This window comes from Cynara cardunculus, assembly GCF_001531365.2.
Source record: "Cynara cardunculus var. scolymus isolate 2C chromosome LG 2, CcrdV1, whole genome shotgun sequence".
In the NCBI taxonomy this organism is placed as follows: domain Eukaryota; kingdom Viridiplantae; phylum Streptophyta; class Magnoliopsida; order Asterales; family Asteraceae; genus Cynara; species Cynara cardunculus.
Genome location: NC_037529.1, coordinates 36771078 through 36783279, shown reverse-complemented (window position 1 = coordinate 36783279; position 12202 = coordinate 36771078). Strand labels below are relative to the sequence as shown.

The 12202-nt window shown below is 37.6% G+C and overlaps 1 protein-coding gene across 4 annotated transcripts in view; it reads right to left on the bottom strand.

Annotated features, from left to right (window-relative positions):
• Positions 1-9592: 9592 nt before the first annotated feature.
• LOC112506942 (beta-glucosidase BoGH3B-like) overlaps positions 9593-12202 on the bottom strand; it is a 10966-nt gene continuing 8356 nt past the window's right edge. For all 4 annotated transcript variants that reach the window (XM_025111282.1, XM_025111280.1, XM_025111279.1 and 1 more), the window contains 2 exons: positions 11294-11777; positions 9593-9890 (listed from right to left, as the gene is read on the bottom strand). In XM_025111282.1, the coding sequence (XP_024967050.1) occupies positions 9794-9890; positions 11294-11777 (581 nt within the window). In that variant the 3' untranslated portion in view covers positions 9593-9793. The remainder of the gene's footprint in view (positions 9891-11293; positions 11778-12202) is intronic.

Below are 12202 nucleotides of genomic sequence, written 5' to 3'. Positions count from 1 at the left end.
ATTCCCATATCATTCGAGTTGGCGTGTTCTTGATAGTTTATCTCTGAATCTATCACACTTTGACACTTTTGAAGAGCGACCAACCCGTTGGGAGTTAAGCTTTGAAAAACATAAATGACAAGTCTCCTTGTCGGCAACTTTCTCAAGTCTACCTCTTATGTCATCCAAGTTGACATGCTTATTGATGGCTTATCTCTAAGTCCATCGCACTTTAAYACTTTCAAGTGATCAACCCGTCAAGAAGTGTGCTTGGTTTTATAAAAACTCGAATGAAACAATGAAACATCGTTTACGAAACACTTAGCTACTTTCGTTTGGTTTGAAAATATCACCTTTCCGTCTTACACCCAAGCTATAAAAGTTTAGCTATTCATAACGAAAAGTAAAAAAATAAATGACGGAAAATAAAGACATAAACGTAAATTGCGTAAAGTAAATAACAAGAAAATAAATGACGGAAATGTAAATGACGAGAAAATAAATGACGGGAATGTAAATGACGAGAATGTAAATAGCGGAAATGTAAATGACGAGAATGTAAATGACGAGAATGTAAATGACGAGAAAATAAAAGACGAGAATGTAAATGACGGAAAATAAAAGACGAGAATGTAAATGAAGAAAAAGATGAAGAACTTCAAGAGCAAAATTAAAACCACCCTTGGAGAGGGTTTACAATACTAACAAATGGAATGGTTGAAAGTAGGAGTAATGGATGGTTTAGAAGGCACCCCAAACCTTCTTTTTATACTCAAAATGGGTCACTAGAAGACAAAAAATAAAAGACTTAGAGGCTAAGTATCCAAAAGTAAGTTACAACCCAACAAAAGAGTAACTAAAAAGTATAAAGGCCTAACCAAAGTCTAACATCAGATTTTTCAATAATAACCCAGCTTTTACAGCTATCTTCCACCTTCCAAAAAGTCAGCCTCTTATCCATTAAGCCCTCCAAAAAGTTGCGCATGAATCAGATCGACGATGCACCAATGCTGCAGCATCTGTTGTTTTCACAAAAACTCTTATTAGCTTCATCCAAGCATACCAACAAGTCAACCACAATATTTAGCTTCATAATAACAAATGTATAAAGAAATAAATGAAAATGACTCAAAGTGGGAATAAAAAGAAATTATTATAACTAAAAAGACGTAAAATGAGTGCTTTATGTGTTAAATTCTCAACACATATCACATATCCTAAGGGTAAAATAGAGGATATTTTGGTCCAAGTCGATAAATTTATTTTTTCCGGCCGATTTTCTAGTTTTGGACTATGAAGCTGACAAGAATGTCCCAATCATCTTAGGACGACCTTTTCTTGCAACCGGGAGAACATTAATTGATGTGCAAAAGGGGGAGTTGACCATGAGAGTTAGTGATCAATAAGTGAAATTTAATGTGTTTAATTCTCTTAAGTTTCATGGAGAGATAGGCGATTGTTCAGTCATATCTGCTTTAGGTGAAGATCTAGAAATAAGTTTGATTGACGTTACCTACAAAAATAACATTGGGGAAAATCTTGAGGACATTTTGGAAAAAAATGATGAGTTGGAAGATTTGGAAGATTTAGTGGCATTTGAGCAACTTGACTTTAAGGATAGAATTGTTCAACCACCATCCATAGAGAAAACCCCCGATTTGGAGTTAAAGCCAYTACCTAGTCACCTTAAGTATGTTTATCTTATGGAGGAGGAAAAATTACCCGTAATTATTTATTCGAAATTAAGTAATGAGCAAGAATCGAAGTTGATAGATGTATTAAAAGCTCACAAAAGAGCCATAGGTTGGACCATTGCGGATATTAGAGGAATTAGTCCCTCCCTTTGCCAACATAAGATTATCTTGGAAGAAAATAAAGTTGGAAAGGTGCAACCACAAAGGAGACTAAATCCTATTATGAAAGAAGTTGTGAAGAAAGAAATCTTGAAGTGGTTAGACGCGGGTATTATATACCCCATTTCTAGTAGCGGATGGGTGAGTCTGGTGCAATGTGTACCGAAGAAAGGTGGAACCATGGTTATCACCAATGAAAAAAATGAGCTCGTCCCTACTAGGACCATCACCGGATGGCGGATTTGCATGGACTATAGGCAATTGAATCTAGCAACCAAAAAGGACCATTTCCCTTTACCCTTTATTGATCAAATGCTAGATAGATTGGTCGGAAAAGAATATTATTGATTTTTGGACGGTTACTCGGGTTACAACCAAATTCACATAGCACCCAAGGACCAAGAGAAAACAACTTTCACTTGTCATTTCGGAACTTTTGCTTTTAGGCGTATGTCGTTTGGTCTTTGTAACGCACCGGCTACCTTTCAACGGTGCATAATGTCAATTTTTTCGGACATGACTGAGGATACCATGGAAGTGTTTATGGATGACTTTTCCGTCATCGGTACATCTTTTGAAAATTGTCTTGACAATTTAAAGAAAAGTTTGGAAAGATGTGAAACTCATGATTTAATTTTAAATTGAGAGAAATGTCATTTTATGGTACAAGAAGGAATTGTTTTGGGTCATATGGTTTCTAAATGGTTTGAAAGTTGATAAAGCAAAAATTGAGGTAATATTGCAATTGCCCGAACCATCTTCGGTCAAAGGCATTCGAAGTTTTTTGGGACATGCGGGTTTTTACCGGAGATTTATTAAGGATTTTTTTAAAATTGCAAAACCTTTGTGTAATTTGTTGCATGTCGATCAAACTTTTGAATTTACCTCCAATTGTAAAAAAGCTTTTGAAACCATTAAAAAAGCTCTTGTCTCGGCACCTATTGTCATTGCCCCAGATTGGACCATGCCTTTTGAGGTTATGTGTGACGCAAGTGACTGGGCCGTAGGTGCCGTTTTGGGACAAAAACGGAACAAGATTTTTCACCCCATCTACTACGCAAGTAAAACCTTGGTGGAGGCTCAGTTAAATTATACCACCACTGAAAAATAATTACTTGCGGTAGTATTTGCATTCGATCGTTTTCGATCCTACTTGGTTGGCACCAAAGTTACCATTCATACGGACCACTCTGCCATCAAATATCTCTTTAATAAGACCGACGCTAAGCCGAAGCTTATTAGATGGGTTCTTCTTTTGCTAGAATTCGATCTAGAGATAGTTGATCGTAAGGGATGTGACAATCAAGTGGTCGATCATTTATCAAGGATCGAAGGCAAAGTGTCAAACGGGGGAAACCATGTGATAAGAGAAACTTTTCCCGACGAGTACATTTTGGCAATACAAGAAAATCATCTGAATGAACTTCCATGGTATGCCAATATTGCCAACTACCTTGCTTGTGGGCTTAAGCCACATCATCTTCACGGTCAATGTTTTAAGAAATTTCTTCATGACTGTAAGCACTACTTATGGGACGATCCTTCTCTTTACAAAATAGGAGCAGATCAGGTCTTGCGGAAATGTGTCCCTAATTTTGAAATCACATCTTTGTTAAAGGATTGTCATGTTTCACCATATGGTGGCCATTTTGGTGGACAACGTACGACGGCAAAAATCTTACAAAGTGGATTTTTTTGGCCTACCTTGTTTAAAGACGCATTTAATTTTGTGAAGAGATGTGAGCAGTGCCAAAAAATGGGAAACTTGTCCCAATGAAATGAAATGCCTTTGAATAACATTCTTCAAGTCGAACTTTTCGATGTTTGGGGCATTGATTTTATGGGACCATTTCCTATGTCTTTCAATAATCAGTATATTTTGATGGCAGTTGATTATGTTTCGAAGTGGGTGGAAGCTAAAACATGCCCAAAGAACAATGCGAAGAAGGTAATCGATTTTTTACATAAAAACATTTTTGTCCGTTTTGGAACTCTCCGAGCTTTGATAAGCGATGAAGGGACACATTTTATGAATCGAATGCTATCTACCGTTCTCACCAAATACAACATCCAACACCGAGTAGCTACAGCATACCATCCCCAAACGAATGATCTAGCCGAACTTTCGAACCGAGAAATTAAAAATATTTTAGAGAAAGTTGTAAGACCGGATCGTAAGGATTGGTCGCTCAAGTTGGATGATGCATTATGGGCCTACCGAACTGCATTCAAGACCCCTTTGGGAATGTCGCCATACTAGTTAGTTTTTGGAAAAACATGTCACCTCCCGCTCGAATTAGAATATAAGGCTTTTGGGGCAATAATGGAATTTAATTTGAATGCAAATTCGGCGGGAGCAAAAAGAAAACTCCAACTTAATCAGTTGGAAGAATGGAGATTTCATGCCTACAAGAACGCCAAACTCTACAAGGAAAAAACCAAATTTTGGCATGATCGTAGGATAAATCGTCGAATTTTCGAAAATGGTCAAAAAGTTCTCCTCTTTAATAATCGACTAAAGATTTTTCCAGGAAAATTTAAGTCGAGATGGTCTGGACCATTCACCATAGTAAATGTGGGAAAATTCGAAATTGTGGATCTTTTAAACCCTCAGAACAACAGCACTTTTAAAGTTAACGGACATAGGATAAAACATTTCCTCCCGGAGGGAATGATCGATCCAACTCAGTGATTTGTGGAAAGGATTTTCAAAAGTTATAAATATTTTGAAAGCAAGAATGGAGAAAAAGAAAAATAAAATAAAGGAAAATCTGGTGTTTTTGAGTAGACAGTGGGAAGTTTGTGCCCACTGTCTGAGTCATCTGAATTTTAAAGAGGAACCAGCAGCATTTTATTTTTTTTGTGTCAACAAATACATTTTTTTCTTGGTAATTGGAAATTGGCTGGAAAATGAGGTTTTTAAGGAAATGACACATGATGTCACCTTAGGTAAACATGGGAGGATGTGAAAAGAGGGTTTATGAGTCAAATCATTGGCTAAGGACATTCTTGGATGATTAGCCTTTGATAAGTGGGTTTTTGGACAAAATTTTTAGAAAAATAAATGGGAAGAGGGTGAAAGAAATTTTTACATTCTTCAAAGGTGATGAAAAGTGCATGATTTTATTTTTTTATTTTTTTTAAAATGACCAATTTTTGAAGAAATCTTGAAAATAAAATTTTCAAGTGTGTATTTTCAAACATGTCTTTTTAAAATTTTGGATAGAATACTTGTATTTTATACAAGTACTTGTACCCTTTGGGGAGACATCATGACATGAGATCACTTTTTGGTCATTCTTTTTTTAAAAATGAAAACAAAAATAAACTTGTAATCATGTCTTTCAAATCACCTTTACAAGTTACCTTCCCAAGATTTTAAAATTTTTAAACAAAAAAAAAACCCACTTATTTCACTTCTCCCTCATTTCTCCTATTCACTCCTTCATCTTCCTTTTCTTCTTCAAGAAATCACCGGCCAAAAACCGATTCTCCATGGTGCGACCAAAGCAGCCGGTGCGCAACCACCTTTCCCGGCGTTCACTTCGCCGGCGACAAACAGTCGCCGCCTCTACCACCGGTACCCCGCAGACAGCCACACCTACAGCATCCTCGTCGGCCGAACCTTATTCATCGCCGATGGGAGGATCTTCCATCGCTAGTGCCATCACCGCGAGCACCATTGCCGCCTTCCGCACCTCCCTCCGACGACTGTAAGTCCTCCTCTACCCTCTTCATCCACACAACACTCATCACCCCCAACCACCATTGTACTCTCGTATGATGATGATGGTATGGTTTTCCTCACTAGGGTGGCTTTATCATCTCATTTGGCCGAATCATCCTCAATCCCCAAACCATTTTCCATTTCATTGAGCACCTCATACGCCCCACCCATCATTGCACCATCAAAACCCACTCATACATTCATCCCCAATATGGATGAACCAACCCTAGCCCCTTCATTACTTGTTTCCCTAATACACTCACGGTTCGATTTGAACCAAATGGGGGAGGGTGAGGATGAAGGTTTGGACGATATCACATTTGATTTTGAAGGTATATCGGAGGGAGGACCAACTGAGACTTTCCCGTTCGAGACACCGTCAACCATTGGTGCCAGTAAACAGCCCGATAAAACCCCCGTAACAGCCCCTACTGTTGAAAATAGGCAAACTCGTTCATCGAGTCAAGCTTCGGGTGGGGCGAAGACTAGGTCCCAACAATGGCGGGAAAAGGGTAAAGCAAAGGTGACGGAGGCTCTCTATAATGATTATGAGCCGGAAGAGGAAGAAACTTCAGTCCCGACACCGCGTAGACGATGGACTGTTTCGCGAACGAGAGGTACATCTTCATCCTTTGATGATCGGTTGGATATTATACGCAATAATAGATTTATGTGTGAACGAGCTTTTGACCCAAAACTTAGTGAAAAATTGATGTGCGTTAAGCACCATTTGCTTGCACATCATTGGGAACACATGATAGCCATCCCATACAAAGTGAACGAGACATTAGTGAAAGAATTTTTCGCAACTATCGGGAGTTCCAAAAATGACACAATTGTCATTCGAGGAACGTGAGTCAATTGGACAGCACCGAAGTTAAACTCGGTGCTTGGTCTCACCGCCCCCTTTGTATGTTCATACCGACAATTTATCGATGGTGGATTTGATGTACCGGAAGAAGATATCGACGTGGGCGCTCTTGCTTATTCGACCATACTAACATCGACTGTGCGAGCTAGTTCGCGTTTGACTTTTCCAGGTTTGATCACGAAGCTGTTATCAGCCGCGAGGGTACCTGTTTCGAAGCATGAATCATCACCTTCACCATTCCTTGCTTGATCAAGGAACAGTCAACCGCATGCACAAGCCGACCAATAAAATACCGACTTAGCCGATGATGCTACCGAACCACAAGTCTCATCTGGACCTGCTGCCAACAGCCCCCGAGGCCTGAAAAGCCTGCTGTTCCAGCCTCCAAACCAGCCGCAACTGCCCCTCCGACCAATACCGACATCCCGCCGATACCGCCTACGGCCACGGGTTTTGATTCGGAGGTGAGGTTGTCACTCATGGCTAGCCAATGGGAGGAATATAACCAGAAGATGGGGACGATGGTTGATGCTTTAGCTAAGATTACCGAGAGAATCACTCAAGTGGAAGATCGAGTTGTCGGACTCACGGCGTGTTCGGAGAAGTTTTGGATGTATACGCGAGATAGGAACCGGGTTGTGAACAAGTTTCTATCGCACAAGAATGTAATGGTAGCTTCGGAGATCCCGCGCTTTCCCAGAGGCCTTTGCCATCCTCAAGTTAGGTTTCCGAAGATCAGACGGACCACCACATCGGATGCCACGGGTGAGGCATCCGCTAGTCGAGACGACACGGGTAAATTGGATTGATCGTCTTTCTAGGTGTTTCGTTATAACTTTTGAAACTCAAAAACAATATTTTTTTTTGGATTGGGTGTTTAATATTTTATCCGACCGCCTCTTTTGTGTTCATATATGGCGGTCGTTGATATTTGCTTAGGTTTATTGATAAATTGCTACTCTAACTTACTTTTGTTTCTTATTGGGCGTTGATAATTTATTGGTATATCGTTGGCTTATTCGTCATTTTCATGTGCGATTTCCTTGCCGAAATCTTTGGGTTGCAAAAATTAAAAAGACGTGGGTCATCTTTCTTTTTGGCCCAAACACTTTCCATTGTTACCAAACCAAACACTTTAAATCCATTACTCCAATGCGGACATTGTTCGGTTTAAGTTTGGGGGAAGTTGTATGCCAAAGTGTTGAGAAAAAAAAAATTTGAAGTATCAAATGTTTTCGGAAAATTGGAAGACACAAAATATAGAAAAAAATAAATCAAAATGTTTTAACCCAAAGACAAAAAGTGAATATCACTTGTTGGGTTTCTTGAAAGTGTCAAAGACACAACAAAAAGATGCAAAAAGTCGAAATCATTCAAAGCAATTGTTGTCATTCTAAGACAAGTTTGGGGGGAAAAAATTTAGCCAAAAACACTAACCCGATAAAAGTCTCACCGATTAATTTTTGTACCTCAAAGATCAAAGAAGGGAAGTTGCACAACATTCAAGCCCGACGAGATTTCAACGCCCCTCTATAAGTTATGATCTCTTGTTCTTCTTTGTTCATATTCCGTTTATTTTGATTACTTGAGGACAACTAATATCTTAAGTTTGGGGTGTGATAACTCTTATTTTTAAGAGTTATTTCCTATTTAGTTCCTCTCATTTTGTTATTATTAAATACCCAATTTTCTTGTTTTTACTCTTTTATTTCAAAAAGTATTAAAAATATGATGAAACACAAAAAAAGATGTATTATTCCAAAAACCTGTATTTTCTGATAGCACTGCCCACTGTGGCACCACTGTAGGATGTCTACAAGCCTTGTTGCTGCTTCTTAGGAAACGTGCAGCTTGAAGATTCAGCCAGATATTTTCTCCAGCTGTATATGAGTTGTCTTCCTTCTTCTATTTTATTTTTTTTTAGCTTTGTACTAATTACCCTTAAGGTAATGATTGGTTGTACTTGCTCCCCTTCCTCTCCCCTTTATAAAGAGGCTTGGGGAGTCATTTTGAAAACACCACCAATGAACCAAAAACACCATGCAAGACACAACTTTTTTTGTGTCTCATTCTCTCTTTTTCTTTCTTTTACTATTATTATGCTTTTAATTAATGTCTTTAATTTCTAGTTTTAACTTAGTATTTTATTTCTTTGTACTTGTAATTTAATTTTACATTAATGCAATTTATATTTCAGTATTATTTTATGTCTTTAATTATTTTTATTATGTCTAGTTAAATTACTCGTATGGGTGTGGGTGTAAGTTTAAGTTAGGATGTTTATATAATATTTGGGTATTTTTATCTTTTATCACTTCGTAACTTGGTCACTTAAGATCTTAGACCCAGAGATGGACGGATCCGAAATACGGCTTAAGTGATGCACAAAGAACTCGAGAGGGTCTTTGAATAATTACGTGGAGACGCGAATTTTGTATGCATCTAGCTAGGGGTTAAGCAATAGGTATTTTTATCACAAAAAAGATTTGGGTAAGAATCGCATTCCTTTTACTTTTTAACTAGATCGGCAAGTTTCGAAATGGTAAACGTAAAACCTTATGGAATTTTATGAGGCCCGGTTATAAAAGTTCACTTTCGAGATATTGGAGCTTTTATAAACAACTCGTAAAAGTCTAACCATTTTATTGTTAATTTTATCTTAAGCAACACTTACACCCATGCCCATCATTTAATATTAGAAGTTCATTTTGTTACTTGCTAGCCGGTACTATTTCGATCTTTTTATAAACAAAAATCCAACTTTTATTTACATCTCGAGACTCGTGCAAGAAGTTCATGAAAAATCTATGAATCTCAATAGTACCTTCTCTGTGGGAACGATCTCGGTACTTTGTACCACTTTATTAATTGCAAGCGATCATAATGTCTGCGTGCACTTGCACCACCACTGTGGGGACTTCCTGCCCACTAGGTGAACACGAACGATCCTAGCCTGTCACCTCTCCCAGGAGGTTGGGTTCTACTCGTATTCGGAGAACCACTGAACCAATGACTCTTTGACAAGGTCTTCAAATGTTTTTTTAAATACATAATATTTATATACAACAAATGTTCAAGCACACTCCTCACCTTTAGTGAGATTTGAACATTTGACCTCCCGGAAGGCTGAGTTCTACCGACAAATCGGATACCAATAGGCCAATGACTCTTTTGGTGAGGTCTTCAAATGATCAAATTTTGAATATGATACAATAATAACATTGTCTCAAAGTGTCAAAATTATTGGATGTTTAAAGTCACTTCATCAAACATAACTACCAATGCTTTCATCTAATCTAATTCTAAAAGCTTAACCTCTTATAATTCCCCTAAAGTCTACAAAATGATCTAGGAAAGTTGAAGCTACGCAATGTATGCGTGCGATAAACTAAAACTAAGAAGCAACGAGACCAAAATGCCAACGAGATACGGTCTTCTAGTGATACCAGCTGATATTGACCTGCAAAGTACAAACATCAAACTCTGAGAGATCCATCCTTCAATCAAAACGGTAGAATTTAGGTCATTTCTCTAAGCTTTCGCTTTTCCTAGAAAATTTGAAGGTAAAAAATTATATTTGTTTTTCTTTTAAGTATATAATATTTATATACGGCAAAATATAACAAATAAACTCACACACCCTCCTTATACATTTGGTGAGATTTGAACCTTTGACCTCCTAGGAGGCCAAAGACTCACAAACCGCTAGGCCAATAATAACCTTCTGACATATTTTTTTTAAATATATGACATTTATGATAGACCGAGATAAATTCTTGTGTTAGAAGAGATATTATTCTATCGCACAAGGCATTCTTAATCAAAAGGTCATGCATTTAAAAAACTTCATTAAAAGGTTATTCTCATAACTAATGCATTCTCTTTACCCGACCAGGGGCAGGTCATTGAGTAGGGGCAGGTCATTGAGTTAACCAATCTAAGAAGGTCGGCTCCTAATTGGAAACTAATATAAGGCCATTTATCTAAAAAACCCAACAACCGCTCTACTCTTTGAAGTAGATGTCAAGTCTGCGTACATCTTACCCCAAACCTCACGTCCAAATGGACATATTGGTCCCCTTTGGTTTGGTTTGGTTTGGTTTGGTTTGGTCTCTGGGAAGAAAACTAAGTACAAACAATATGTACAAGCATTTATTCGAATGACCCCTAAGACGTTGGATCATGTGGGAATAAGAGTTCAGATGCATAAGAAAGGATTTGGACCCTTGATCACTTTTAATCTCACTCCACCCCATGAATTGCATGAGCTCCTCACAGGAATTGATTCAGTGCAATTCATTAGTATTAATCTTCAATTAGGATTGATCAAGGGTGGAGATCTTCTTTCCCTCCTCACCACCTGGGAAATCTTAATGCCATAATGCCTTTCAAATCCTCCTAGCCATGATCCTACTAACCCTAAAAGCTAACAGTCAACATCAAAGATTATTGCTACTATTCATAACATTTGACTAATAGTCAAACCCATCTATTAAACTACATGTCAAATTAAACATACAGCTGAGTAAAATAATTCCTATGTCCTATAATAAGTGTCCACGTTTCTATTTTAGTTTGTCTCAAACCAAGTGTCCATTTTCAACAATAAGTGTCTACTCTCCGATTCTACCATTAATTATAAGATGGAGAAATTCATTACTCCTTCTATTACTAAGATTAAAATTGTCATTTAGTTAATTAAAAAGTGTAATAATTATATGTTTCTAAAACCTGTGAGCCTTTTTCATCGTGGACATCTATTTTGGGACTAAAGGAGTATAAGAAAGTAAATTAGAAACAGATCATAAACGGATATGGAGATCAAAAGGAATTAATGGATTACTATAAGTTGCTAGCTATTACCTATCAATAACTGACTTTGTTGTGAGTCCGAATCCAAAAGGGAAGAGTGGATTGTAATGTGGATCGCCTATATTCATCGGGAGTTGGTCGACAGTTCTAAACCAAGTTCTTGAAAGCTTTCCCGTAAACTCATGGTCTCCAAAAAGGACATCCGCCACACCTTGGCCTTCACTGCCGGGTAACCAGGCTGCAACCAGAGCGTCAATCGCAGACATATATGGTTCAATCACAACCGGCCGACCAGATATGATGACTACAACACATTTCACTTGCCCACAAACATTTGTGATGATTCTTGGACCAGGATCTGCAATCGTAAGGTTTGAACTATCGCCAAACATCTCTGTGTAAGGATGCTCACCAACTACAACTATGGCATAAGAGAAGTTTTTCGACTTGATAAATTCACTATCAGGATTCTCCATGTAAGAAATTTCGGTGCTTGGATCAACTACAGATTTGATTCCATTAAGAATAGTTGTTCCTGCAATTAATAAAGAACTCATATGTCATAAGTCTGCAAAGTAACACAACTTTGTCAATGGAATTAGGGAAAAATATATCAAAATGCAACAAAGTTCAGTAACGAATTTTTTTTCTCAATCGATGTAACAAAGTTCAAAATTTTCCTATTTTGTACCCATTTTGACTGATAACCTAGTGATCTTGTAAGATTTGATGACATGAATACCCGTTTATAGAAGGGCTACAGCGAAATGGACAATAAACTTAACATCCACATCATCAAATGTTACATATCAAAAGGTTACCGGTCAAATGGGTTTAAAAGAACAGAAATTTTTGAAACTTTGTTATATTAAATAGGAAATGTTGAAACTTTGTTATATTGATTAAGATTATAAAATTAAAAAAATCTTTGCCACACTAAATAGGAACCAAATCAAACTT